Source organism: Zootoca vivipara, chromosome 2, assembly GCF_965207765.1.
Source record: "Zootoca vivipara chromosome 2, rZooViv2.hap1.1, whole genome shotgun sequence".
Taxonomy (NCBI): Eukaryota; Metazoa; Chordata; class Lepidosauria; order Squamata; family Lacertidae; genus Zootoca; species Zootoca vivipara.
The window spans coordinates 4,503,297-4,530,097 of NC_142584.1; the positions used below are offsets into that span (position 1 = coordinate 4,503,297).

General features: G+C 47.0%; 1 protein-coding gene across 1 annotated transcript in view; it reads left to right on the forward strand.

Annotated features, from left to right (window-relative positions):
- NCKAP1L (NCK associated protein 1 like) overlaps positions 1–26,801 on the forward strand; it is a 72,823-nt gene that overhangs the window by 39,267 nt on the left and 6,755 nt on the right. Inside the window, exons 21-29 of the mRNA XM_035101287.3 lie at positions 1,605–1,823; positions 2,660–2,790; positions 3,649–3,746; positions 5,070–5,163; positions 5,579–5,661; positions 5,869–5,949; positions 13,876–13,969; positions 17,640–17,756; positions 21,041–21,150. Coding sequence (XP_034957178.3) covers positions 1,605–1,823; positions 2,660–2,790; positions 3,649–3,746; positions 5,070–5,163; positions 5,579–5,661; positions 5,869–5,949; positions 13,876–13,969; positions 17,640–17,756; positions 21,041–21,150 — 1,027 coding nt within the window. The remainder of the gene's footprint in view (positions 1–1,604; positions 1,824–2,659; positions 2,791–3,648; positions 3,747–5,069; positions 5,164–5,578; positions 5,662–5,868; positions 5,950–13,875; positions 13,970–17,639; positions 17,757–21,040; positions 21,151–26,801) is intronic.

Sequence of the window (26,801 nt, forward strand, 5' to 3'; positions counted from 1 at the left end):
CTGCGTGTGGGCGCGCGCCTCAATTTGGGCACCAGAAGGGGCTGCGTTCCTTCTCCCGTCCTTTGGCTGGAGCGTTGCAGAGGCTCAGACACCTCGCTGCGCTGTCCTTCCTCCTCTGGCCAGCTGGGTCGGTGCCGAGGCTCTGACACGTCTTGGAGCCCCCTCTCCACTCCGTTCCATTCCTCATTCCCTCCTGCTGACCCGCTGCTAGCGCTGTCACTGGGCAAAGTGCTGGTCAGGATGACTGGGGGAGGGTCCCTGTAGGGAGTCCGCCTGACAGATATGAACACTTGAGTTTTGCTTAATTACACTGAAGTGTACTTACAGTGATGTGTAATTAAGTTGGAGGCCCCCAAAGTGTTGTTGCTGTCCTCTGTCCCATGCACTTGCTACTGTTGGCTTAGTGCAGGCATCCCCAAACTGCGGCCCTCCAGATGTTTTGGCCTACAACTCCCATGATCCCTAGCTAAGAGGACTAGTGGTCAGGGATGATGGGAATTGTAGTCCAAAACATCTGGAGGGCCCAAGTTTGGGGATGCCTGGCTTAGTGCTTCAGTCCGGGTGACTGCATCTCCTGAACATGTGCTTGTAAGATTTCACAATTTGAGCTAGCTGACCTCGTATTTAGCAAAACTTAACTTAATCGGCAAAGCTGCTAAGGTTAGGTTTTGCAGCAGGTTCTGACAGCTGGCTTTGACTAGCCATGACAGAGGCGAGAATTTTTGCCATTTACCATCTAAGCCAAAGGGTGTTTCCTCTGGGGACTGCCTTCTGCTCTTTTAAAATGCCCATTCAGTTACCAACACCTGCTAGGTTGCTCTCTTCCCCTTAGTAATGACATAGTTATTTTGATAGTGGGGGCTTTTTTAAAGAAGCATGTATCTGTTATGAAACTGTTTTGATTTGTCTTTGTGGAAATATTATGGGTAACAATGTATTGTAGGTGTTTTCATATTTTAATTTTTGTTTCGTCATTCTTTGTGGCAAAGTGATTATGACTAACTGTATACAGAAAGAGCAGTCAGCGAATCAAGTGATTGCTGCAAAGATTAAAGTCCCAGAACAGAGCTGGCAGGATCACAGCGAAGCACTTGATATTCTCATCACCCTGACAGGAGCTGGGCTGGGCTCAGTGCTGGCTAATGAGTTGAGCAATGGGGAGCAGATGCTCAAACTTTGCTAATTTCCAAAGGACCACTATTTCCCCCAAAACAACAGCATTAAGTCCTTGCAATTCTCCCCATGGCTGCTTCTTGGCAGCCAGCTGGAAAACTCAGACTTGTGTCTCCTTCGCTGGCTACATTTATGTTTTTCTCGTACTGCCACCTACCTCCCCCCCTGCCGCTGCCAGTAGAGCACAGATTTCTGTCCCAAACATGCAAGTAGATATGACCTGTCTTCCTGGCCTGGAACATCACCTGATCCTCAGTGCTCATTGAAAAACCAAGCTATTCAGCGTAGCACTATATATTGGGAAACTTTAGCTTGAGAGGTAGGCAGAGTGATGAACATCAAGCTGCCAACTATGTAGGGGCTGTGGTGTTTGGGTGCTTTTTTCTTTTGGCCAATGTACATCCAATAACCATTTACATCCCCACCCCCAGGTCTTTGGTGCGGCTGGCAAAGCCAAACCCAAGCTCCCCAGAACTGGCACGTCCCTCAGAAGCATTGGCAGGTGTGCAGGCCTATACCACTTTCCTGGTTTCACTGATGCATCACATAGGTCTGGATACTGGGCGCCTCCTCCGCAACGTGCTTCTGCAGCAGACCCAGCCACTGGATGCAAGTGGAGAACAGACCCTCACCACACTCTATACCAACTGGTATGTGGCTGGGAAAATGGAGGGGCTGGTTGGGGCACTGTACTGTCATAGTAGGTAAAGGTAAAGGGACCCCTGACCATTAGGTCCAGTCGTGACCGACTCTGGGGTTGCGGCGCTCATCTCGCGTTATTGGCCGTGAGAGCCGGCGTACAGCTTCCAGGTCATGTGGCCAGCATGACAAAGCCGCTTCTGGTGAACCAGAGCAGCGCACAGAAATGCCATTTACCTTCCCACTTGGAGCAGTACCTATTCATCTACTTGCACTTTGACGTGCTTTCGAACTGCTAGGTTGGCCAGGAGCTGGGACCGAGCAACAGGAGCTCACCCCGTCACGGGGATTCGAACCGCCGACCTTCTGATTGGCAAGCCCGAGGCTCTGTGGTTTCACCCACAGCGCCACCCACATCCCACGTACTGTCATAGTAGGCAGGACATAATTTGTTTCAAGACTCCCCAGGACGAGCCCCAGAGTCTGCTTTAAATGCCAATATTTCAGATACTAATGAAGAGAGTTCTAAGTATATGCAGAGAGCTTTCCCAAAGTACTGAGCAGCCCCACTCATGCATATGGAAACAAAGGATCAGCAGATATGGCTCAACTCTGTCATCTCTGTCTCTGTTTTAAAAAAAGGTCGGTGGCAGTAGTAAGAGGGGCAGGTAGGTGTCAGGTGGTTGTTACTTTGGGCCAAAGTCCTGTTTAAGAAGGTTTTCCCATAGGCATGGCTCCCCTCCCCCACCCGCTAATCAGCTGTAGCACATGCACCATAGCTATGACTCCTTCAGCAGCATTTTGTTGAGCTAAATTATTATCATGTTTCCTTTGCTGTCACTCCCAGGTACCTGGAGTCACTATTGCGCCAAGCCAGCATGGGCTCCATTGTCCTTTCCCCATCAATGCAGACCTTTGTCGGTATACCCAAAGAAGGGGAGCAGGCCTTCAGTGCTGAAGAGTTTTCTGATGTTTCAGGTAGGTGCTCACATGCCCAGCCTGGAGCACCCAAGGCTTAGTTGCAGTGGTAGTTCTTGAGCTGAATTTGGCAACAAGACTGACCACAGTGACGCCATGATGAGTGGTTATTTGTCCAGGAATGGGGAGGGGTGGGGACATGATCTCACTCTTCAAATACCCAAGTGCCTGTCACATAGCGAAGACTTGTTCTTTCCCGCCCTAGCCATCAGGACTAATGTTACTTTAGGGAAAACCTTAATGGTAAGAGCTGTTTGACCGTGGAACCATTGGTGATTGGCTCTCCCTTGTTCCTTTGGACAGACATCAGTTTATGATGCTCTTGCATTGTGCATTCCTGCATTGTGACAGTGGTTGGACTGAACTGCCTACAAGGTCCCCTCCAACTGTATGTTTCTGTGACTTTGCTGCTCATTAGAAGCCACAAAATCCACCAGCAGGCCCATTTTCTTTTATCTTGGGCAAACAGTCATGTGGATTATAGTGGATGTTTAAATCTGAAGACGCAATCCATAGAAGCTGGAGCTCAGGAAGTTGGAGGAAGCAGAGATTAATCCTTATCTGGCTGTCCAAATAGTCATGGTTAGGATTTGACCTGTCCTGCAAGGAGTGTTCAGCCAAATGGAAGACGGGGCTTAGAGAAGCCAATGAGAGCTTGAGACGTCCTGCACAATACAGAGAAAGGTGGGCAAGGCCTCTCAGTTTGTCTAGCTGGCATAGGCCTCTGTTGCTGCCTGCATAGTCAAGAGAGGAACCAGCACTTGGCAGACATCCACAGGGAACAGCAATAAAGAATTGGTCACACTACGGCTGCTGCTAGTCTGCAAAGTATGCTGTTGCCTTTTCCTCCCTCTGCAGAGATGCGAGCCCTGGCAGAACTCCTCGGGCCCTACGGGATGAAGTTCCTAAGTGATAACCTCATGTGGCACATCACCTCGCAAATGGTGGAACTGAAGGTATGAAGTCAGGAGGAGAAGGGAGCTTGCTCCATTTTGCTGTCCTGCAACTCAGCTCTGACATATAGTGTGAACAGTGGTTCAGGGGCCATAGCTGCCAAGTCTCCCGTATTCCCTGGGAAACCCCCGTTTTTCCAGCTGTTCCCAGCTGAAAAAACGGATTTTTTTGTTCCCCCCCGGTTTACTTACCAGCCGGGGGAGGCTCCTTCTGCGCATGTCTAGAGTCTCTGGACATGCGCAAAAACGATTTCTGGCGCAGCGTCTATTTTGGAACTGGGCGGAGCATGCTCAGAAGCGATTTTTGATGCTGCTCTGCCCAGTTCCCAAATGGCTGCAGCGCAACTTCTGGCACGGCGGCCATTTGGGAACTGGGCAGAGCAGCATCAAAAGTCGCTTCTGAGCATGCTCCGCCTAGTTCCAAAATGGCGGCAGCGCTACTTCCGGTCTGCTACTTCCGGTCCGACCCCTTATTTTTCCGGCAGGAACTTGGCAGGTATGTCAGGGGCACTGATTAGAACAGAGCATCTGAGTGTTGTAAATGTCCTTGTGTTTTGTGGGAAGGAATGGGCAGGTTGGAGCTGGACTGCTTTTGTCAAAATGAGCTCCCCTATGTCTGTGCCTCTGTTGATTCACATGCATCAGTGGAACCAACCAATTTGCTGTGTGCTGTGCTACCGCTGGGTTCTCCTGTGCAACTGATCCACAGGGTTGAGGGAGTTGGTCACCCACTGATGAGAGCACAATCCTAGTGTACAGGGTGGTGCATCAGGCTCCACTCAGTTGAACACTTAAGGCTATCCTTTGTTGTCAACCAATTGCTCAAGGCCTCAGAAGGAAGAAAAGAGAGTTATCTATTAACTATGTGCCTTCTCATCCTAGTTTCTGACTCTGAAACAAGCTCTGGAGATCCTTCTTCCTCAGCATGTCATTCTCTTGTATAGCCACATCCATTTCCTGTGAGTGGGCCTTTAGCAGACCATAGTCCCTTCTCTTGGCTGGGGAGTGTTACTTTGGGGCCACAAGGATGGCAGCATCAAGCTCCTTCCCTCTGGGTTGACTGCCAGGGAAGACACAACTGTCCATCACCTCTCTGGCTGGGCTTTATGGTTGGCCCCTTGGACTCAGCCCCCATCTCCTTTCCCTTCCACCCTCTCTCAGCATCTTGCCACCTCTCACCACCACCTTAGTGTGGGGTGGTGGGGGTATTTCTTGGACTCATGCACAACATCAGGACCATGGTTGGTGATGACCTGCCCTGTCAGGACATCATCTGTATGGCCAGTTTTCAGTCTATGTGATAGAACTTAATTTTCTTCTTTTTAGAAACTAGTGACAGAGAATATGGATGTACTGGTTCAGATCCGATCCAACTTCTACCAGCCAGAGCAGATGGCTGCACTGCTACCCCGCCTAACTGGTAGGTGACAGGCAAAGGTGTTGCACAGCCTCAGTTCTTCTGTTCTCTGCTCCAGAAGCTACCAAGCAGCCTTTTGAATGGAAACATTTGGAGTGAAGCACAGCTGAAATAATCCTTTGCTGCTTGTGAGCAGCAATTTTTAAAAAGCCGTTGCAAATAGGCAAAGGAATTCTTGTGATTGTAGGTTTGTATAACTCTGTAAAGTTCAGAAAACCCTCTAGAAGGTGTAGCGCTGTAAGAATGCCTGCTCAAATATCCAAATAACGAAACCACATTACACATCCCTACTGGGGTTTCTGTCCTAAAGTGGGTTGGACTGTACTGTTTTCCATAGAATTAACCAAGCAAGTTATGCACATTCAGGAATTCTGTGGCTGCTAGAAAATTGGGACCAATAATAATGTACTCTCCACAGCAACAGAAAATGTTCTGAAGAGGATGACCATAATTGGGGAGATTCTGTGGTTCAGGTCCCTGGCGCAAGAGGGCCTTCGAGAGGTGAGTGATCGCAAATCTGTGTATGTATTCCCAGAGCAAAAGCATTCATTCCTGCTCCTTGATTTCCTTTCGATCGTGCTGGATGATAAAGTATAATGGTTTTATGCAGCAGGACTTATGGGAAGGGAAGGCAATATGGCATAGCAAGCAAGAAGAATCAGCACTTCTCCTCTGTTGCATCACTTCTTGCATTCTGACTCTTGGCAGGTGTTCACCAATCACTGCCCTTTTCTGATGGGCCCCATCGAGTGCCTGAAGGAATTTGTTGATCCTGACATGGACATAAAGGTGAATTTAACTCTATTTGGTATTAAAAATGCCTGGGAAGAGTCTGCTATATAACTTAGCTTCTGCCAGGTGAGTCAATTCTCCTGCGTGCTTCCTGAATGCTGCTGTGAGAGTAGCTTTGGTTCTTTGAATCCCACATTCCCTGGCTTTGTTGTTGTTTAGTCGTTTAGTCGTGTCCGACTCTTCGTGACCCCATGGACCATAGCACACCAGGCACTCCTGTCTTGCACTGCCTCCCGCAGTTTGGTCAAACTCATGTTGGTAGCTTCGAGAACACTGTCCAACCATCTCGTCCTCTGTCATCCCCTTCTCCTAGTGCCCTCAATCTTTCCCAACAGGGAGTCTTCTCTTCTCAGGAGGTGGCCAAAGTATTGGAGCCTCAGCTTTAGGATCCGTCCTTCCAGTGAGCACTCAGGCTGATTTCCTTCAGAATGGATATGTTTGATCTTCTTGCAGTCCATGGGACTCTCAAGAGTCTCCTCCAGCACCATAATTCAAAAGCATCAATTCTTCGGCGATCAGCCTTCTTTATGGTCCAGCTACTGAGAAAACCATAGCTTTAACTATACGGACCTTTGTCGGCAAGGTGATGTCTCTGCTTCCCTTCATGGATCAATACCCCTTCATGGATCAATGCCTTGTCATGGCGAAGGGGCTTGAATAACTCAGAGAAGCTATGAGCTATAATAATAATAATAATAATAATTTATTATTTATACCCCGCCCATCTGGCCGGGTTCCCCCAGCCACCCAAGGAGGGCCACCCAAGATGGACAGGTCATAGTGGAGAGTTTTGACTAAACGTGATCCACCTGGAGAAGGAACTGGCAAGCCACTCCAGTATCCCTGCCAAGAAAACTCCATGGACAAAGACAACAGGCATATTCCCTGGCTTAGCATGCCTGTTTCTCCTCAGCCTCCACCTGACACCCCCCCCCCGGGCCCTAAACGGTGTTTAGATGGTGGGTGCATGTATGGCATTATCTTGGGTGGAGGTAGGGAACCCTTTTCACCCCTAGGTCTGCATTCCTTTTTTGGTGAGCCTTCTGGGCCCCACAAGGCAGTGAAACAATAAATGAATTTTTTAATCATTTTTCGGGAGGCTTGTGTCTATGCACACTCGCCCATTCCTCTCTATCCTCCACCCAGGCAAGCAAGAATCATTATCAGAGTCCGAGGACACATTCTAGTCAGGCATAAACACCCAAGGAAGATGCAGAACAGGGCTGATAAGGGGTGTGGCCTCAGGAGTGTCCCGAGAGCCAGATAAAGAGGCAGTTGGGGTCTGAAGCTCCCCCTTCCCAAGCTAAGAAGAGGCAGTGAAAATTAATGCATGGATTGAAAGACTAAATGAAGTAAAGTCATTGCTGAGTACGATGGGAAAAGCTGCTTGCTGGCAAAACAGACTTGATAAAGAGACAGACATAGCATTATATTTTTCTGCCTGGCACATGTGCTGCTTTTGCTAACACAACTAGGTACAGCTGGACTGCTCTGCATGATCGCCAGCTGCATCCCTCTTTCCTTACAAACTTAAATGTGCTCTTTAGTTACAAAATGATGGAAGTTCCTAAATTATGCTGAGTCCCCTGACTTTCTTCCTTGGTCTGTGACACCTCCCTCCTCCTCCTCAATAAAAATGAGGAGACTGATGAATTCCTAGGCAAGGCGGTTAGGGCTCTCTACCTACTCAACTCCCCCCCCCCCATGCAGCCTGAGAGTTAATTACAACTATGTGGGTGAATAGAGAAGACTAATTTGCATCCCCAGCCACTTGCAGGGGGAAAGGTATTTTGGATTGTATCAGAGAGATGGTGAACATTTCTCCTGAGCAGAATGACAGTGGGGGCACCAATCAGTCTCTGTCTGGAGCAATCCAGAACAAGAGAGACACAGGCTTGTGGGAAACCAGGATCATGGTCAGGTTGTTCCCTTAGGAGTTGGTTGCAGCAGACATGGAAGGCCCTTTATACAAGACCAGGGCCAACTATTACAGGCCGTGGGCGTGGTTTGGTGGGAAGCTGGGGGGCGGCAGCTGTTAGATAGGAAGCCTCCACTGATTCCAAGCTGACTAGTGCGAGAAGGACATGGCCAAGTGACTGGAAAGAATGGGGAAGTGGAGAACCTGCATACTGCTGTGCAGTACTTGAATTGTGAGAGCAGGGCAATGGAGTCGGAGCCCCCCTTGGGAGGGCATGATTTGGCTAAAACTGGAGGGAGGGAGGGAGGCAAAGGGACTTTATTAATACAGCACACACCCCAAGTTCAAGCACTGGTGATGTGAAAAGCTCCAGGAAAAGGATGAACACCGTTAAAGTGATTAATTTTCTGTGGTTCTTAATCACTCCAGCACATGCACAAGCCACAGCTTGGTCATCACTATTATGTATCTACAGATGTGTGCTCTCTCTCTTTGCAAGATCTGCAGTGTGCTGTGTTTAGATTTAAAAAAATGCCAGGACTCAAAGGAATTTTAAATAAGATATTACCTGTAGGAACCATACATGTGCTCACACATGCATGCATGCAAGGGCTTCCATGCCAAAGGGGTGTTACTTCAGGTGGGCTTGATCTCAAGGACTACCTTCTCAGAGATTAGGCATCCCAGTGTTGTATCTAGCCTAGGGGACTATTGGGGTATCCTGCTTTTGTCGCCCCCTGCCCAGTTTTTAACTTCCATTATTCTTACTGTCCAGTACATAGCTCCCTCCTCCTATACAAAGTCTTCTCACAAGAGCCTGAACAAAGTTCCATTACCCAAATACAGCACCACATGCATGAGGGTGTCTGATTTCTATTGCATGATTTGCGTTTGTGCTGGAGTCGAAATAGGTTTTTTTTGGAACTTGCAGCTCTGCACACCTCCTGACTTCGGGCAGCCTGCAACTGCCTAAATTTAGAATGTACTACTTGGCAACGGCTTTGCTGCTTTAACTTAGAGGTGTGTATGTTTTGCTGTTACTGACAAGGACCAGCTCCGTAGTGGTGCTGGCCTCAGTGTTGCCACATCAGCATCATCTGGGGCTTCCGGGAGGCTGTATACATGCTGATGTTGCAGCCTCAGGTGTCCCCAAGGCGGGCTTAGCTGGCTGAGTGCAGGAATCCAGCTGAAAGGAACTGATGCCCTTGTTGCATAGCTACATGTAGCCCTGCTTAGCTTCCCTGCAGTTCTGCTGCCACCATCTTCTTTTCAACTGCTTAGAGACATCAGCTCTTCTCTGGGTTTCTTTCAAAGCAGCATTTCTCCAGGGTAGGTGGGCAGATCTGGCACTGTAGGTTTCTCTTTCCCTTTGAAGAGTAAGCTTTTTTCTAATGTTCCCTCCCTCCTCCACCTTTTTTGATAAAAGGAAAAGCAATGGCAGCAGAGTCTCAACTGTTGCACTAATGAAAAAGGCCATGTCCCACGGAGCTTTTTAAAAGCCGTTCGTGTGCATCTTAAAGGAGTATTTCCTGGCTTATCCTGGTGTCACTAGGTGGTGCTGTTTCACGCACCTCTCTCAATTCCTCATCATCATCCACACAAGCAAATGCCTTTGGGAGCAAAGACATGGGTGCTCTCAAGAAGTAGGAACAGGCAAGTTCCCTCAAATGGGCTATGGATCAAATTGGAAGGGAACCCAAACTACTTTTTGGTGGGAGGAGCTGGGGGTTGGGTATTGATAACTGGGAGATCTGCCTTCTGGTTTCTTACGTGTGTGTGTGTGTGCTATTTGTATACAAATAGCATTGAGATAGACCAGCAGGGAGGGTAATGGCACCGACACTATGCAGGTTGTTGTTGCTGTTGTTAATTTGCCATGCCCTCAGGTCAGGACACATTTCCCGCCACACACAGGTGAAAAGTGACAGTTCAGGCCAAGCCATGCGGCATATGCTTTGGGTAATGGGGATGCCTGCTGCATATACATGAGATCGGAACACTGGGGGCCAATGCAGGCAATCAGCCACTGAGCATCTACTATGGAACTGGAGCTTGTAAAGGTCTGGTTTACAATGCCCAGCAGGAAGGAGTCAATCCCCCTTTGTTTGGCTGATTCCAAAACCAAACGTGGCTAGAAGGACTTGGCCAGCCACACATTTTGTAACCCTGCTGTGTAGGGCTAGCCTTGCTACCCAGAAATTTGTCTTCCAAGAAGATGGAGGGACACCCAGATAGTCTTGTTTCAAGCCTCGGCAGTGAGTTTCCTTTTCACTCCACAGAGTTCTCTGATCTTTCACTAGCTGGAGAAGACAGAATGTGAAGCAACACCCAAGAATTAAGAGTTAGAAAAATATTTAGAAATAAGTTGCAATGTTTAACCACAAGGGTGATTAATTGGCACAGGCTGCCCAAGGAGGGGGGTGGATGCCCTGTCATTCACAGCCTCTTGCTTCAGATAGCGCACAAGAGTGGGCTCAAGGCAGCTGTAGCTGGTTGCTTCTGCTTTTAACAACTATAAATGTTTTAAAACTTTTTCCAACCCCCAACTGCCTACTGTGCCAACTTACATGAAATCTGCAGAAGCCTTTCACGTTTAGTTAATTTCTCTTCTCTTTCTCTCCCCACAACTCCCTCTTTTCTGGAAGCAACTGGACATGCGATTCCATTTCATAAGTTTACAGAGCTAGTACTGCGGCCCAATTTATGTGATGCAGGAGCAGTCATGGGCCCCACCTCCCCTGTCTCCACACATGAAGTGTTCCTGCCATGCAGCAGCCGATACACACACATGGAGGACTGATTCACATGGTTCTTCCCCCTTATAGAAAGGAGGTCATGCAACTTGGCTTTACACACTTAAGGGCTTCTGCATGAAGCATGTTGCATTGCATGATACATTATGTCAGTGTGCCTGCGGTAAAACATGCAGAGACTCAATAGCCAAATAATTCAGCAGCATACTATTCACATCTGCAAAAGTTTTGGAGCCGTCATACTGCTTAATTTCTAACTAGAGCATATCTTATAACTTCCTGCTGAAATCATGTAACTTTTCATACCACAAACATTCTTTCCTCCCTCTTGGTGTGCTATAGCTGCTGAACAACCATGATGGGGTAGCATTGGGGAAGCTAATAAAGCAAAACAAATCCACCAATGTAAAAAAAATTCCTTCAGTAGCACCTTAAAGACCAACTAAGTTTTTATTTTGGTATGAGCTTTCGTGTGCATGCACACTTCATCAGATACCAGGTCCACCAATGGTCCACTATTATTGTGTGAAGAACATATTGCAGGATTGTTGTTGTTTAGTCGTTTAGTCGTGTCCGACTCTTCGCGACCCCTTGGACCATAGCACGCCAGGCACTCCTGTCTTGCACTGCCTCCCGCAGTTTGGTTAAACTCATGTTCGTAGCTTCGAGAACACTGTCCAACCATCTCGTCCTCTGTCATCCCCTTCTCCTAGTGCCCTCAATCTTTCCCAACATCAGGGGCTTTTCCAAGGATTCTTCTCTTCTCATGAGGTGGCCAAAGTATTGGAGCCTCAGCTTCACGATCTGTCCTTCCAGGGAGCACTCAGGGCTGATTTCCTTAAGAATGGATACCGGTAGGTTTGATCTTCTTGCAGTCCATGGGACTCTCAAGAGTCTCCTCCAGCACCATAATTCAAAAGCATCAATTCTTCGGCGATCAGCCTTCTTTATGGTCCAGCTCTCACTTCCATACATCACTACTGGGAAAACCATAGCTTTAACTATACGGACCTTTGTCGGCAAGGTGATGTTTCTGCTTTTTAAGATGCTGTCTAGGTTTGTCATTGCTTTTCTCCCAAGAAGCAGGCGTCTTTTAATTTCGTGACTGCTGTCACCATCTGCAGTGATCAAGGAGCCCAAGAAAGTAAAATCTCTCACTGCCTCCATTTCTTCGCCTTCTATTTGCCAGGAGGTGATGGGACCAGTGGCCATGATCTTGGTTTTTTTGATGTTGAGCTTCAGACCATATTTTGCGCTCTCCTCTTTCACCCTCATTAAAAGGTTTTTTAAATTGCAGGATACTGCAGGATATTGCAGGATACACTTGCCTAAAAACACCAGTCTAGTGGTTCCCTTTGTGCCAGTGGTGCAGGATGTGTTGTTAGTGCATCCCACCTCCACGCCCAGAGGACTTATAAGCTACACAAAATGATTCACAGGAAAGGAGAGAGAGCAGGGATTTCCAGTGAACAGTGGAGATGTGCTAGAGAGAGTGATGATGGCAAAGGGAGTAAAGGGTGTTTCAGGAAGGTGAATTAAAATTCCTGAAAGGGGGCTTCCGAGGTTGCAGTAAAATCAAGGACCTAAGCCTTCGGTTGTCTCGTTTCATGTCTCCTGTGATTTGAGTGTCAGTTCCCCAGCTTTCATATCGATCGTATTCATTGCTGCTGCCAGGGAGAGGGAACACGAGGGAGATTTCTCTGACTGCTCAGATCCAGGGAAGCATGATAGGGGTGAAGAGCTGTCAAAAAGATCCTAGTGTGGGAGGAAGGGAGTGTCAACATGCCTGCTTCCCTAGCATATTTCTCAGCTAGATTTTTATGTCAGCACATTTGCCTAGTACAAGGAATTGGAGGGCCCTAAATTGCCTTCTGGACAAGATCACACCTGGCAGCCTTCTCTGACCATTGCTCAAGGCCTCTACATCTACTTATTCTTCTTATTCTTTTTACCCTTGTCCCTGGTACTTGCGGTGACTGCTGGATCCCATCCGCCATTTTCCCTTGCAATATTGCATATGCATACATAGGCACACTTCAAAAGAAAAGTCCCAAATGGCCTGGGCCCAGAATAACACAAGGAGCATCTCCTCTCTTATGAACCACTCAATAATACAGACACTCTATCAGGCATCCCCAAACTTCAGCCCTCCAGATGTTTTGGACTACAATTCCCATCTTCCCCAACCACTGGTCCTCTTAGCTAGGGATCATGGGAGTTGTAGCCCAAAATATCTGGAGGGCCGCAGTTTGGGGATGCCTGCGCTAGATCTCTTCTCTTTAAGAGGTTATGCTATCTGTGACCCAGAGTGTAGCATTCTCAGTGGTGACACCCCAACTTTGTAAGGAGTCCTCTAAGAAGGCTTGCCTATGCCGGACCCTGGGGAGTTTCTCAGCCCTTGAATGGATACTTACTTAGCTTCTGAACTCTCGGGACAGCTTTTCAGCTGCCAGCGCTATTCATATTGGGTATGGTTTTTCTTAAGATGATCCTTTATGGTTTTGCTCATATTGTACTACAGTTTTATTGTGGATATGTGTTCTGCCTTGAACAGCTTTGTGGTTGGAAAAGCAGCTGACCATTGTGAAGGACCAAATCAAATAAATTCTTGGGCATATATATGGAAGGATAGTAGCTAGGCTCAAAACTGTGGGTCCGTAAGAGGTTTCCTCCCCCCGACTCCATTAATAAATCAGGAAGTGTGTTCCCTTGCTCCACAGTTTGTTTGATTCTTCTCAGTGGGACTGATTCTGACACATGATATTACTTGGTGTTCCCATGCTAGAAGCCCTGATTTCATTGTTTATGCTGGGTACTTCTGGGCTTTAGTAGGATTTGTCTCCATGTCTGTATATGCCATTGAGGCAGCAGGTAACGTATTTACCATATCTGAAATTCTGTTAAATAGTGCAGTGGTTTTTTTAAGCTTGAAATTAGGTGAAATGCCATGTCTTAGCTAGCTTTGTCTCTTGCGTGAGTCCTCCTATTTTTTTGTTTGCCCTCCTTAGGAAACTAGTATAGCAGGAAAGTACTACCCTTTCTCCATGATGTGTGCTGCCTCCTTTTTTTAAGTGCACATGGAGAGCAGTAAAAGATTATATTCCCCACGTGCAGTCTTACAGTCCAGAATCTTGCCACCTTATTTTTGTACATGTTCCAACCAGGTCCGATATGTTGCAGTGAGACCAAGAGACCAAGGCCCAGCAGCAGCATTTCTAACACCTGGTTCTGCCCTTTCCCCCTTCTCTTCAGGTGACCTTGAGCATCTTTGAACTAGCCACAGCTGCAGGGGTCCCTTGCGACATTGACCCAGCCTTAGTATCCGCCCTTTCCAACCTCAAGAAAGGTAAGAGCCAATGTTTCCGTGTACTGTTGCGATAAGACTGAGCTGTAGGGCTGTAAAATGTCTTCCCTTTATCTACTAGGCAAGAGAATCCCAGAAGGCAAGCATTCCTAGTGTCAGGAAAGCTCTGCTTTCAAAGGAGCTGCACGGGGAAACTTGCCAGGCAGTACATCATCTCAGCACTGATAAATATTTAACTCTGTCTCTAGGAGGCTGTCGCTGCTTGGATGCTGTCGCGGGTTTGTTTGTGTTTTAAAAGGCCCACTCCCAGGCTTCAGCCAAGAATATCAGCTTTCCTGAATTTTGCTTTGTGTCTTTCCCAGTTGGCTTTGGCAGTGGCAAGCTTTTGATCTTCCAGTACATGCACAGTCATTTGCACACCTGCATCTCACCAGTGGGCTGAATGTTAATCATAGAATCATAGAGTTGGAAGAGACCACAAGGGCCATCCAGTCCAACCCCCTGCCAAGCAGGAAACACCATCAAAGCATTCTTGACATATGCCTGTCAAGCCTCTGCTTAAAGACCTCCAAAGAAGGAGACTCCACCACACTCCCCTACCTGGAGAACACCCATGTACAGTATTAAATAGCTTCAGGCCACAGACACAATTGATGCAATTTGTCTTCCTCCAGAGCTTTGCTTCTCTGTGCTGCTTCTTCCTCTTCTTCACACTGGACCCAAAATCCAGATAGTTTAGGCCTAGGGTGGGCTGTGCCCCCCCTGCATTTGGCCTGCCAGGCCATTGCTCCCAAACCACGCCAACCTGTCCAACACCTCATATCACCTGTGATGTCTAGTATGCAGCAGGTAGAGAGGCAGTTGGGCAAAGCAGGATTGAACTCACTGTGTGTCAGCTGATGCCCAGGGAGTTCAATCTTTCTTAGCCCTCTCTCCCCAGTGACCTAGTGCCTGGGATTACTCAAGGCCTACACAAGGATAACGTCATGCTGGTACCATCTGCCAAAACCAGGGGTGGGGAATCTGGTTGGCCCATTGGGTAATTGGCAGATGGGTGGCCCTGCCCATCTATCAAAGTTGGCCTGTGAGCTGAAGGTGGGAAAATCTGGCCCACTGGGCCAAGTGTCTCAGCCCTGGTTTTGGCAGATGGTATCTGTGTGTGACATTGCCCTCCTAAAGGCGTTGAGGCCTTGAATAATCCCAAGTGACTGCAGTAGCTAAAGCTCCTCTTCTGGAACCTAGAAGAAGTCTGTCCTTCTCTTAAAATAGCAGACCAGAATCAGATGAAGTGTTCTTATACTGAGTCAGACCATTGGCCTGTCTAGCTCAGTACTGTCTGCAGTCATTGTGCAGGGAGGGGCCTCCGGTTTTCAGACCAAAGTCTTTGCCAGACTTACTTAGATATGCCAGGTATTGAACTGGAGACCTTCTGCATACAAAGCAGGTGAAGTGTGGCCCTTTCCTGAGCTTCTCTGATGAGATAGCCTGTGCTCCATTGCCTTCAGGGCAACCGTCTCTTCTTCCTTCACCACAACATGGACAAGAGACATAGAAACCCAGAGTGGAGATCAGACAAGGATTTGGAAGACCAGTGTTCTAATACCCACTTGGCCATGAAGCTCATTGGGCAGCCTTGGGCCTGTTAACCAGCTTGTAAGCCTAGACTGCTTCACAGGGTTGTTGTGAGGATAGCATGGAGAAGGAGAGAGCCACCTAAGAGAAAAGGTGGGAATACGAATGCAACAATAAACAAACAAACTTGCCACCTTCACTGGTGCAGATTGCAAGAACCCTAGGAACACTAGAGCACAGCTAGCCAGTCATAGCTTTGCTGGGGTTTTATTGACAGCAGCAATAATAGTGGCCCATGTGCTCCAGTCTAGCCCTTCCCTCTCTGCCCTTTTGAGACTCTTGTTGGTACCTGAGCCTCTTAAAGCAGGCATAGGCAAACTCAGCCCTCGAGATGTTTTGGAACTACAGTTCCCATCATCCCTGACCACTGGTCCTGTTAGCAAGGGATCATGGGAATTGTAGGCCAAAAACATCTGGAGGGCCGAGTTTGCCTATGTCTGCTCTGAAAGAATTTCTCCAGCCCCTGCCCCATAATTTTCTTGTCTAAATCAGTGTCATTTTTCATGCATCAGAATGCAGCTGTGTTTCTTCCCAGCCTGGTGGCAAAGCAAAGAACAGCAGTAGCTTAATCTCCCTGTTTTAGCTGACACAGGGACTGATCATGGGGGTTTGAGGCTTCCATTCTTTACTTCACTCTTTGGTTGCTTGTAGTTTCTGCTTTCACTCCTCTTCCCAGCTTTGCATCTACAATCACTAAGAATCATAGAATTGTAGAGTTGGAAGGGACCCTGAGATCATCTAGTTCAAGCTCCTGCGATGCAGGAATCTCAGCTAGATCATCCATGACAGACGGCCATTCAACCCCTGCTTAAAAACCTTCAAGGAAAGAGAGTCCCTGCCTCTCATGGGAGTATGTTCCAAAGTTTTGTTTTTAGCCAACCAAGCAATTGCCTCCCTGCTGTGCTGGCCTCAAACGGAGCCTGTGCTATTCCCTAACATGCTCTAGGACCAGGCGGGGGCGGGGCACATGTCCTTGTCTGAATCCTTTTGAGAGCTGCAATCAAAAGTGGGATTAGTAATGGATATAACCTAGTTACAGGTAGGTAGCCGTGTTGGTCTGACGCAGTCAAAACAAAATAAAAAAATCCTTCCAGTAGCGCCTTAGAGACCAACTAAGTTTGTCATAGGTATGAGCTTTCGTGTGCATGCACACTTCTTTGCAGCCAGGGAAAAGGCAGAGGTTTCTATACTGTCCACAAATAGGAACATCTCTCCATCCAGGCAAGTGAGAAGCATTTTCACAGCTCAAGGAGCCATTCCAACAAGGCAAAAGTACTCAAGGAGGAGTGGTGGGGCGGGAGGGGCCTGGGGGAGAGTCTGGAGGGCTGAATAGAGATGCCAGGAGGGAGCACATTTCTACCCTTGGCCTGAGTCTCCCTTCTGTAGAACCTGTCTTTGTAAAAGAGGTTTTTCACAAGGCTGGCCAGCCTCTCAAAAATCTTGCATACTATTTTTCCTGCTGCCTTGGGATGCCATAGTTCTGTGGCTGCAACTAGTCTACCTCTTAGTCACTGGCTACATTTGCAGGGCAATTGTTGTACAATCTCCCCGCCACTGCCCCGCCAGCCCAAGGCTTCTCTCCATGCGGGAGGGCTGCTATCAAAGAGTAGTGCTGTCCTGATTCTCCCTGGTTGGAAGAGGGGTGGGCTGGCATTTCTTATGTTCTGAATCCAAGCAAGTCAGACACAGATGCTCAATGGTCCATGCTGCTGGGCGCACCTGGCTGTCTAAGGTGCAGTAGTCCAGAGTCCCTGCACACCCCCACACCCCACTGCCAATGCTGAACTTTTTCTCTTCGTTTCTTCTTCCATGTCTCACCGACACACACGTGTGGATTCAAGCGGAGCCAAGCCGTGTCAGTTCTCTTCAGCTCACCAGCTCCATCCATCAGATAATTTATTGGCCTGTCACAGCTGCTACAATTGTAAAAAAAACCACCACCCTTTTTCTGCTAGGGTTCCCCCCCCCCCGGTCAAGTCTGCCGAGCAGCCGAGCTGGGGGGAGAGAGGAACCAACAGTGCAAATCAGGCTTATTACTGAAATCTCCTCCTATACATCATTCCTTTTGCCTCCCTGATAGACAGCTCTTCCGCAGAGGAGGACTACAAGGCTGCCTGCTTGCTGCTGGTCTTCATAGCCGTGTCTCTGCCGCTGCTGGCCACAGACCCTTCCTCAGTCTACACCACCGAGATAGACGGTAAGAAGCAGGGTGCAGGCTTACAGCTCCCTCCCCAAACCTCCTGTATCGATCCGCTCACTCATGGAAAATCTGCAAGGCAGAGACGCCTGCCAAGTATTAGTCACAGTGACTGCAGGTGGTGATAGCTTCCTGCTCAGCACCTCCTTTTGCTTAGTGATTTGTGATATGATGCTCTCATTGTCTGTATCTCTATGGAGGCCGGCATTTCATCCCAAAGAAGAACTCAGGATAAGGCTATGCAAGATGAAAGGGCAGGGCAGGAAGTAGGTTTGTCCCTCATCCTCATGCAGGGGTAGCCCACAAGTAAACTTCAGACAGCTTTGGGCCACAGCTCCAATCAGCCAGCATGGCTAGTGGCGATGAATGGCAGGGGTTGTAGCCCAACACCATGTCAAAGGGGCTGTCTCTGCCCTGTGGGCATCCCTGAGTGTAGCTCTTTGCTTTCTCTCATTCTATGTGGCAGCTAGCATGGTGTGGTGGTTAGAGTGCCATACTAGGGCCTGGGAATGTGGGTTCACATCCCTAATCAGCCACAAGGCTCACTGGATGATGGATGAGCCTGGGACAACCACTGTCTCTCCACGTGTCCACATTACAAAATTGTGGTGAGGGTAAAAATGGGAGCGGATGGAGAACAAAACCTCCTAGCACAGCCAGTGGCCTCTTTATGCACTGTTCTCATCCCTCTAATGCACCTCCTCCTCATCTAGATAAGAGCTTTGTGCGGAGTGTGGTGCTTAAACATTGTTGGTCCAGCTGATTCTGGGGTTCAGTAAGGTTCTCCCAGGTGCCAAACTATATATTATATGAAACAAGTTTATTTAAAAGTAAGTTTAGAACTGGCCATTCTCTTTCTTTGGAAAAAGCCAGCATGGGTAAGTGGTGGGTGGGAGAGAAAATCTGGATCAGTCCTGAGGTCAGGGGATGGGGAACCACCCTGAGACCCCTGGGTATAGGGTGGTATATAAATTCAGTAAATAATAATCTATATATATATAAATGTAAACTGGGCATGTGTGTTCGTCTCCAATGTTCAACGAAACCGCTTGACCGATTGCGTTCAAATTTTGACACAAAGTCAAATGTGACTACAAGAGCAAGCCCATACCGTTTTCGAAGACAGATGTCACACCTGTGCAATGTAAAAACCCCAAAACCCCGTGTTCAAAGTCTCCCCACTCAGACGAAAGTGCATGCTGGGAAATAGAACGGAGAAGCAGCGTCTCCATTGGCTGCAGACAATCAGTGACATCACATAATCCCACGGCAACCAACTGAAAACAGGCCTTTTGCAGCAACAAGGCCCAGCATTGCCCAGCCGACTGAATAGGCCACAGCATTGCCCAGCCTAGAGAACTGACTAGGCCGTAGCATTGCCCGGCCGGGAGAATTGACTACGCCACACCATTGCCCAGCCGGGAGAACTGACTAGGTTGCAGCATTGCCCAGCCAGGAGAACTGACTAGGCCGCAGCATTGCCTAGCCGGGATAACTGACTAGGCCACAGGCCACAACCAACTGAATATGGGCCTTTTACAGGGCCGTGCCTTTGGGTAGGATAAATGTGTCGGGGTGGGGTGGGGGGATTTTACAGAACACGCGTGGGTAGGGGAGTCAGGGTTGGGAAAGGGCAAAATTTTACAGAACACGCGTATGATTGTGTGCAAATTGAAGGGGGACTCTCAAGGTCCATTTAACATAAAAAAGTCCATTTAACACAAAAAGCCACAGCAACGTGTGGCAGGGCCAGCTAACAACCACCACCACCACCACCTTGTCACAAGCCAGTTACATATTGGCTGAACAAGAAGTGCGCCACCGAGCTGGAATCCCCAGGAACATAGGAAGACCATTAGTCTGTGTAGCTCAGTATTGTCTACACAGCAGCAGCTTTCTGGGGTTTCAGACAAGAGTCAGCCCTACGTGGATTGAACCTGGGACCTTCTGCATGCAAAACAGATGCTCTTTCACTGAGCTATGGCCCTCCTCCAATTGCTGTGAGGGTACGGATAATTCTTTTTTTGTGATCTCTGGGAAATTTGTTAAAGTTTGTTTTTTTAAAAAAAGATTTAGGTCCCGCCTTTTAAATAGAAACTTTCTCACAAGGTGATACACATGTAATTTAGCTGAGGCAAATATACAACAATATATAAAACAGATACTTTTAAACTAAAACAATAACCCTAAAAGTAATGGGTGTAAGAAATATATAGCCAGTGAATACTATCAACACTAGCAGAATCATAAAATTCCATTACAACGGCAATAAAATAGCACCGTGGATTTCAGGCCAAGTTAAAATCAATGCAATAAGGTCACAGTATACAAATAAGCTTTCAGTGCCTGTTTGAAGTGATGGAGTTTGTGTGATCACACTTGGAACAGAGTTCTACCAGCCCTGTTGCTCATGGATAAGCATGCAAGTCAGGACTTGGGAGCAGATCTCGAGTGTATAGACATAATGATGATGGGAGAAGGCAGTTCTTCAAGTAACCCAGCTCACAACTGTTTAGGGCTTTGAAGGTTAAAATGAGCAGTTTAACTTGGAAATGGCATCATACTGGCAACTAGGGCAACGGGTATCATATTGGTGTTGTGTGTTGTAACTGTATGGGCCCCACCAGTACCCGGGTGGCTGCATTTTGCACCACTTTAAGTTTCTGGAGCATCTTTAAAGATAGCTACACACACTACAAATTACAGCAGCCCAGCCTGGTGTTTCAAAAACTTAGGTACAGTGGTGCCTCGCTAGACGAAATTAATTCATTCCACGGGTCTTTTCTTATAGCGAAAAATTCGTCTAGCGAATCCCATAGGAATGCACTGAATTTTTTTCGACTTTTTTTGCCCATAGGAACGCATTAATTGAATTTCAATGCATTCCTATGGGGAAACTGCGATTCGCTAGACGGATTTTTCGTAAAACGCATTCGTCTAGCGAGGCAAGCTCCGCTCGAAAAATCCTTTCGTTAAGCGGAAATTTCGTTAAGCAGGGCATTCGTTAAGCAAGGCACCACTGTACCAGGAACATTTAATAGGAGCCACACAGGAAGGTGGGAGAGATGGAGACCTGAATGTAACAGGGAGAAAAGTGATCTGGTTTGGTTTGCATCAGTCCATTCTGTTGTGAGTGTTGTGAGTGTTCCAAGGCCGTGCTTAACTGAGAGGGGTCAAGGCTCGCACTTACCTCCATAGACAAGTGCCAGTCCCCAGGTCCACTTAGCTGTTTAAAAAGTTTGGAATTGGTGTAAGTTTCCCCCCCCCTGTGTGTTTGTGCATAGGCTTCATCAACAACACCCACTGCCTAGCCAAAGCCATCATCCAAGTATCGGCTGCTCTCTTTACAATCTACAACAAGAACATTGAGATTCATCTCAAGGAATTCCTGATGGTAAGTGAAGCTCTTGATTTTCTGTGGGCGATAGCATGCATTGAACACATTGCATTGAATGTAGAGCTTTGGGGGCCCTGCATAGCTGGGGTTATCTATCCACAGACAAAGCCTTCAACCTTGATTAGTTTAATGCTGCTTCTAAATATAAGGTGTGCTGTATAAACAAAGACAAAATATAAGGCGTGCTGTATAAACAAAGACAAAAGCCTGGAGAGAGGTTTGCATAGCATAACAGTTAAAAGAATAGACTACTGTATATTTCTGAATATAAGACTACTTTTTAACCCAGGAAAATCTTCTCAAAAGTCGGGGGTCGTCTTATATGCTGGGTCGTATTTCTTTCTTTTTTTTTTTTTAAAGATTTTTATTGATTTTCAAAAAAGACAGACACAGACTAAACATACAATATAGCACTGTCCCTTCATTTTCCCTCCACCCACCGGTCCACTTCTGCCACCAGTGGAACCCGTGTGCTTTAAGAATCAAAGGGGTCCAATTGTGAGTTGAGTTCAGCTTCCCCCCTCCCTCCTCCCCCCCTATCCCCCCCCTGCCACTGAGAGAACAGGGAGGAAGGAGTTATGGGGATTTGCATCCCCCAACTCTTTCATAATCATATTTACAAACATACAACACCACAAACAAAAAAGAAAAAAAAGAGAAAGAAAATTGGGAAAAGTTGAAACTTCCCAGTTCTTGTTATTTTAACATTTTAATTGCGACTCCCTCGATAGTCTTCCTCATGGTTTTCCTAACAAATTCTGATTACTTGTGGCGAATTTTCCAACTCAGTTTCAAATCTTAATCTTATAATATTAACTCAATCCTCCTCCTTTTTCATGCTGCCCTCCCACAGGTCCCCTCCTGCCACAAGAGGAACCCGCAGGGCACAGCACTTCCAAGGTTCCATTTCCTCCTCACCCATCTGGGCACCCCCTGCCACTGAGTGCCTCAGAATAAGGAGAGGGGGGTAGGCAGCTTTCTTGCCTAAACACTTCACTTAACTTACAAAAATTTACAATAACTTAAAAATTTTTTCCCAAACCATTCTTATCCTCCCTTAAGAAAACATAACTTTTTTCCCTTTCTTTTTTACATTCCATCTCCTCTCCCTAAGTCTTTTCCCCCCAATTGGTTCAGCGTTTCCATTATCATGCCAAGATTTCGAAAACCGTCTTTCAAAAACCAAAACAATACCTTTTAACTAGAGTTTTTACCCCACACCCATTCTTTCCCAAATCCATCTCCAGACCTTTGCCCCCCCCCTGCCCCTGTCCTTCCCATCCCTCAAAAACACCACTCCACATTTTAACCCCTCCAGGATCTTCAATTCCCTTAGTCTTTAAGTTCCTTTGTCTCTCATCTTCTTGTTCTGCTTGTTTTTCTTCCTTTTGGAAATCATATTTTGCTTCATCCCAAACAAATTTGTCATAGTCCAAGTCCTCTTCAATACTTTCATCCAATTGTTTCTCCTCACACACAGTCTCAGATTCAGCAGTCTCCAAATCTAAATTATCCTCAAAGTCCTGGACTTGGACTTCAGTCTCGACTGGCGATAAGTTGAGATGTTGCCGTTCCTTGTAAAAGTCTTCCCATGACAGCAAATAGTTCAGCACAGTCTCCTGGAAGGCTCGAGAAAGCTTTGTTTTCATACTTCTTGTAACCACAGATAAACAGGGGGTAGGGAACAATGGGTACTGGAAAATTCCTTTCTCAGACGATCGACTCCATTTTGGCTGTTCTTTTCCTTAGTTCTTAACTCAATCCCAAATCCGTTCTTACTTCCAATTTAAATGGTTCTATCACGTTTTCAAACAATTTTTAACTGTTCAACAATGCAATCAATCCACCCGGTCTTTTAACAGTTTGACAGCTTTTGACAGCTGTCAAACACTCTTCCCCTTAATGCCGCTGTACCTCAAGGGGTGCCGGACTCGGGGGCTGAGATGGTTCCAAAAAAGTCTTTTTTTCCCTCTCGGGTCCACAACTCCAAATTCTTTCGTTGTTCGGCTTAGGTTTTTTTTTTTAGATCGCCTCCCAGTTTCCCATTAGGAAGAGACCGACTTCCGTTACTTTACAGTCTCTCCTATTTTTCCAATCAGCAAATTTAAAGTCCAGATCAAAGTTCCACTTACTTCTTTGGAAATCTTTAATTTAAATCGGAAAAATCCGCCGCTTGCCGGGTCAGGACTCGGAGCTTCGCTTCCCGGAGGTAAGATGTGGCCCAAAATGGCTCCCGCGGTTCAACCCCGCCGGCTCACGATCGCTCTATTGAGCTCTCGGGCGGCGGGGGATCCGCCGAACGGAGCAGCCGCTGGACGCCTAAGTCATCGGAACTCTCTATCCGATGCTTTTACGGGGAGTCCGCTCGCTCTGCGGACTTCCCCCCCCTCCGAGAAGCCAGGGACCTCGGCACGCGAAGTCCCTGCGTCCTTCTCACCGCCGCGACGAACCGGAAGTCCGTATTTCTTATACGACGAGTATATCCCAAACTCTATATTTTAACTGGGAAAGTTGGGGGTCATCTTATACGCCCAGTCGTCTTATACGCCCAGTCGTCTTATACACCGGAATATACGGTATGTTAGAAGTTGCTGATTCGAGTCTCAGCTTAATTGCCGACTCCTTTGCAGCACCATCCTATACATGTCTACACGGAAGTAAGGCCCATTGTGCTCAATGGCACACACTCCCAGGGAAGTGGATATGAGATTGCAGTCTTAAATAAGCCTCAGCATTCTTATCTGCAGTATTAAGGTGGCAATATTCATATTGGACCACCTCGCAGCACTGTTGTAAGGATTAATATGGTAATGCAGGGGAAATGCTCTGAATGTGATAATTGCCTGTTTGTTGTTTTTAACAAAAGCTGCTGTCTTCATCTCCAGCTGCATGCTCCTGTGCAGGCTGGAACTCTGTGTCATGTGAACTAAACTTTAAAATCAGATGCAATGATTTCTTTCATACTGTAAGATCTGCCTCTTTTTATCAGGCTTTAAAAAGCACTCATCCTGGGACTGCATGATAAAAATGTTGCTTGCCTGGTTTTTGAGAGTCCTGATAAGGGGAGCATTTACAACAGATGCCTTCTGCTGTTCTGAACAAATGCTCAGGAATGTGCCATTCAGCTAGATATACTGCATTTGTGGTACAGGTGGCATACTAGAAGACCCCCCCCCACCTGTCTTTTTCAATGCCCTAATAATAAGACAAAAATATTCCCTTGCTTACTGGAAATTTTGCTTGCTAGTGAGTTGTTGATTACTGAGAAGCAGTTTCTTTTTCATTTCATTTTCATTTGCTGCAGAAACGCTGGGACTATGTGGCCTTATTACATGGTGGGCAGATCTGAAGTCTCCTGGTTTTTTTTAATTATACAGCATTCTTCCAGTGTGGTCACCATGGAAATGTTACATATGGGACTGATTGTGGTGTGTGTGTGTCTGAAAATCCATTGCCACTCACCCATCACATCTGCTGGGGTCTTAACAGACCATTCTTTGCTTCCCCTTTGGCCTGCTCGAAACCCCACTAGGGCATTGCTCACAGCCAGACACAAAGCTTGTTGCCTTCTTATCCTTGCAAGGAAGGTATCAAGCCTCTTGCCTCCCATAGGCCAGAAAGAGAGAATGCCCATAATCTGGGCTACCACTTGGTGCAAAAGGGAAAAGGGAAAAAGCAGCCTGCGAATTCACAGGTGTGACCAAATTATCTGCTGCTCCAGAGAAGCGGACACAGAGCAATGGATTCAAACTACAAGAAAGAAGATTCCACCTAAACATTAGGAAGAACTTCCTGACAGTAAGAGCTGTTCGGCAGTGGAATTTGCTGCCAATGAGTGTGGTGGAGTCTCCTTCTTTGGAGGTCTTTAAGCGGAGGCTTGACAACAATCTGTCAGGAATGCTTTGATGGTGTTTCCTGCTTGGCAGGGGGTTGGACTGGATGGCCTTTGTGGTCTCTTCCAACTCTATGATTCTATCTACTTAGAATTTTTCAAGAGTTGGCAGACAACTCATATATTGCTTCCAGGAGCACTGAGACACCAGATTGAATATGACTGCAATTTACTGCTGGCTCCTCCATGGACTTTAACTGCCTGTGTGCTCAATTGGGGATGGATCCCAAGGCCAACAGATAGCTTTCTTCCTCTAACATTTAAGGCTGCTCATGTATCACGCAACTGTATTATCCCATGGCTGGCAGTATGAGAAGAGTCGATCCCGCTGGCTGTGGGTGATGGATAGAGGGACCGCTAAGCATGATCACTTTCTTATTTCTGGCCTGCAGGAATTGGTATGATTTATCTGTTGATTAGCTGCAATGGCAGTTCATGTTTCTGGCACCATCACACCAGGTGAAACGTTTCCTTGCAGCTAATTTCAGCAGAGATCCCATAGTAGGCAGTCAGGTGCATTGGAAGTTAGTGTACTGGCCCCTGGATAATGTCACCACCCCTCTCCCATCTCCCCCAACAAGCAGAAATTCAACAAGGGTAGCTTTTCCCATGACCTGGAGGTGAAAAGATGGAGAAGCATTTCACTGTTTGAATTTCTGCCTGTTGTGTAGCAGATCTATCAGAACAGGAATGGCAAAAAATACCTGGAAAATATGTTCTTTTTGCTCTGGCAAATAGAATTAGATATGCTGCTGCTGAGATTGTGAACCAATTAAAGATACCCTAGCTTTTAACTTGAGCTGATTAAATTGACATATTGCACAAAAGAAAGGTGCTTTTATGAAGATTCTGAAGAAAAATGAGAGTTTCTCTTTGGCATGTAATACACTGGGGTTTTTTTTAAAGGGTTCTTCGTTTTAAAGAAAGAAAAGTCATTTTCATTATTTTACTCACATCTGGTGGAAGGGTGAGCCCTATGCAGCTTGACCCTCTTTGGTTGCTGCATTTGACTGCTGATTGTTTTAAATCTGTTTTTTTTTAAATCAGCCCTGTATTTAACAACTCATCTGGTAGTCATAGGTGAGCCAGAATTGTATGCAGGCAAGAGAGAGGGCTGGCAGAAGACAGGTCCACTCCATTTCAGCTCTGCCAGACTGTTTGGTTTCCATCTTAGCTGTGGAGGAAGAAAAGTCCCTTCCACCACCACAAGCATGGAAAGCACAATGTGCTGGCGGAGGCAGAATAGAGTGATCCATTCCTCACCCACCAATCCACTTGGCTAGAAGTAAGCACCCACTTTTTTTACCAGCTTAGGAGGCTAGCAGCCTGTGTTTTCCTGCTGGCTGTAGAGGAGGGGCCTTTGCAAAGCTAAGCATGCTACTACCGGTAGCAGCTGCCCCCATCAAGTAAAGCAATAGAAATACTTAACTAATTGACCAATTACGTTGGTTCTGCCCCCCCCCAAGTCCTGCTCCCGCCCTAACAAAAATCCTGGCTATGCCCATGCTCTCTCCCACGTGGAAATTAATTTTTTTCCTAGTGGGGAGAAAAACAGATTGAGGAAGGCAATTTTGAGCAGGAAAAAATGGCTCCAGGCATTAAGCATCTAATCTCAATACCTTTGGCCTTCCTCTTTTTTGAATGCAGCCTCCCCCATTGCTTTTCATTTTTTTTAAAAAAAGTGGTTCCCTGCAACTGTGCTAGCTTGTGTTAGAGAACACAAACATTTCTTTCTTTGGACCCTATATTCCTTTGT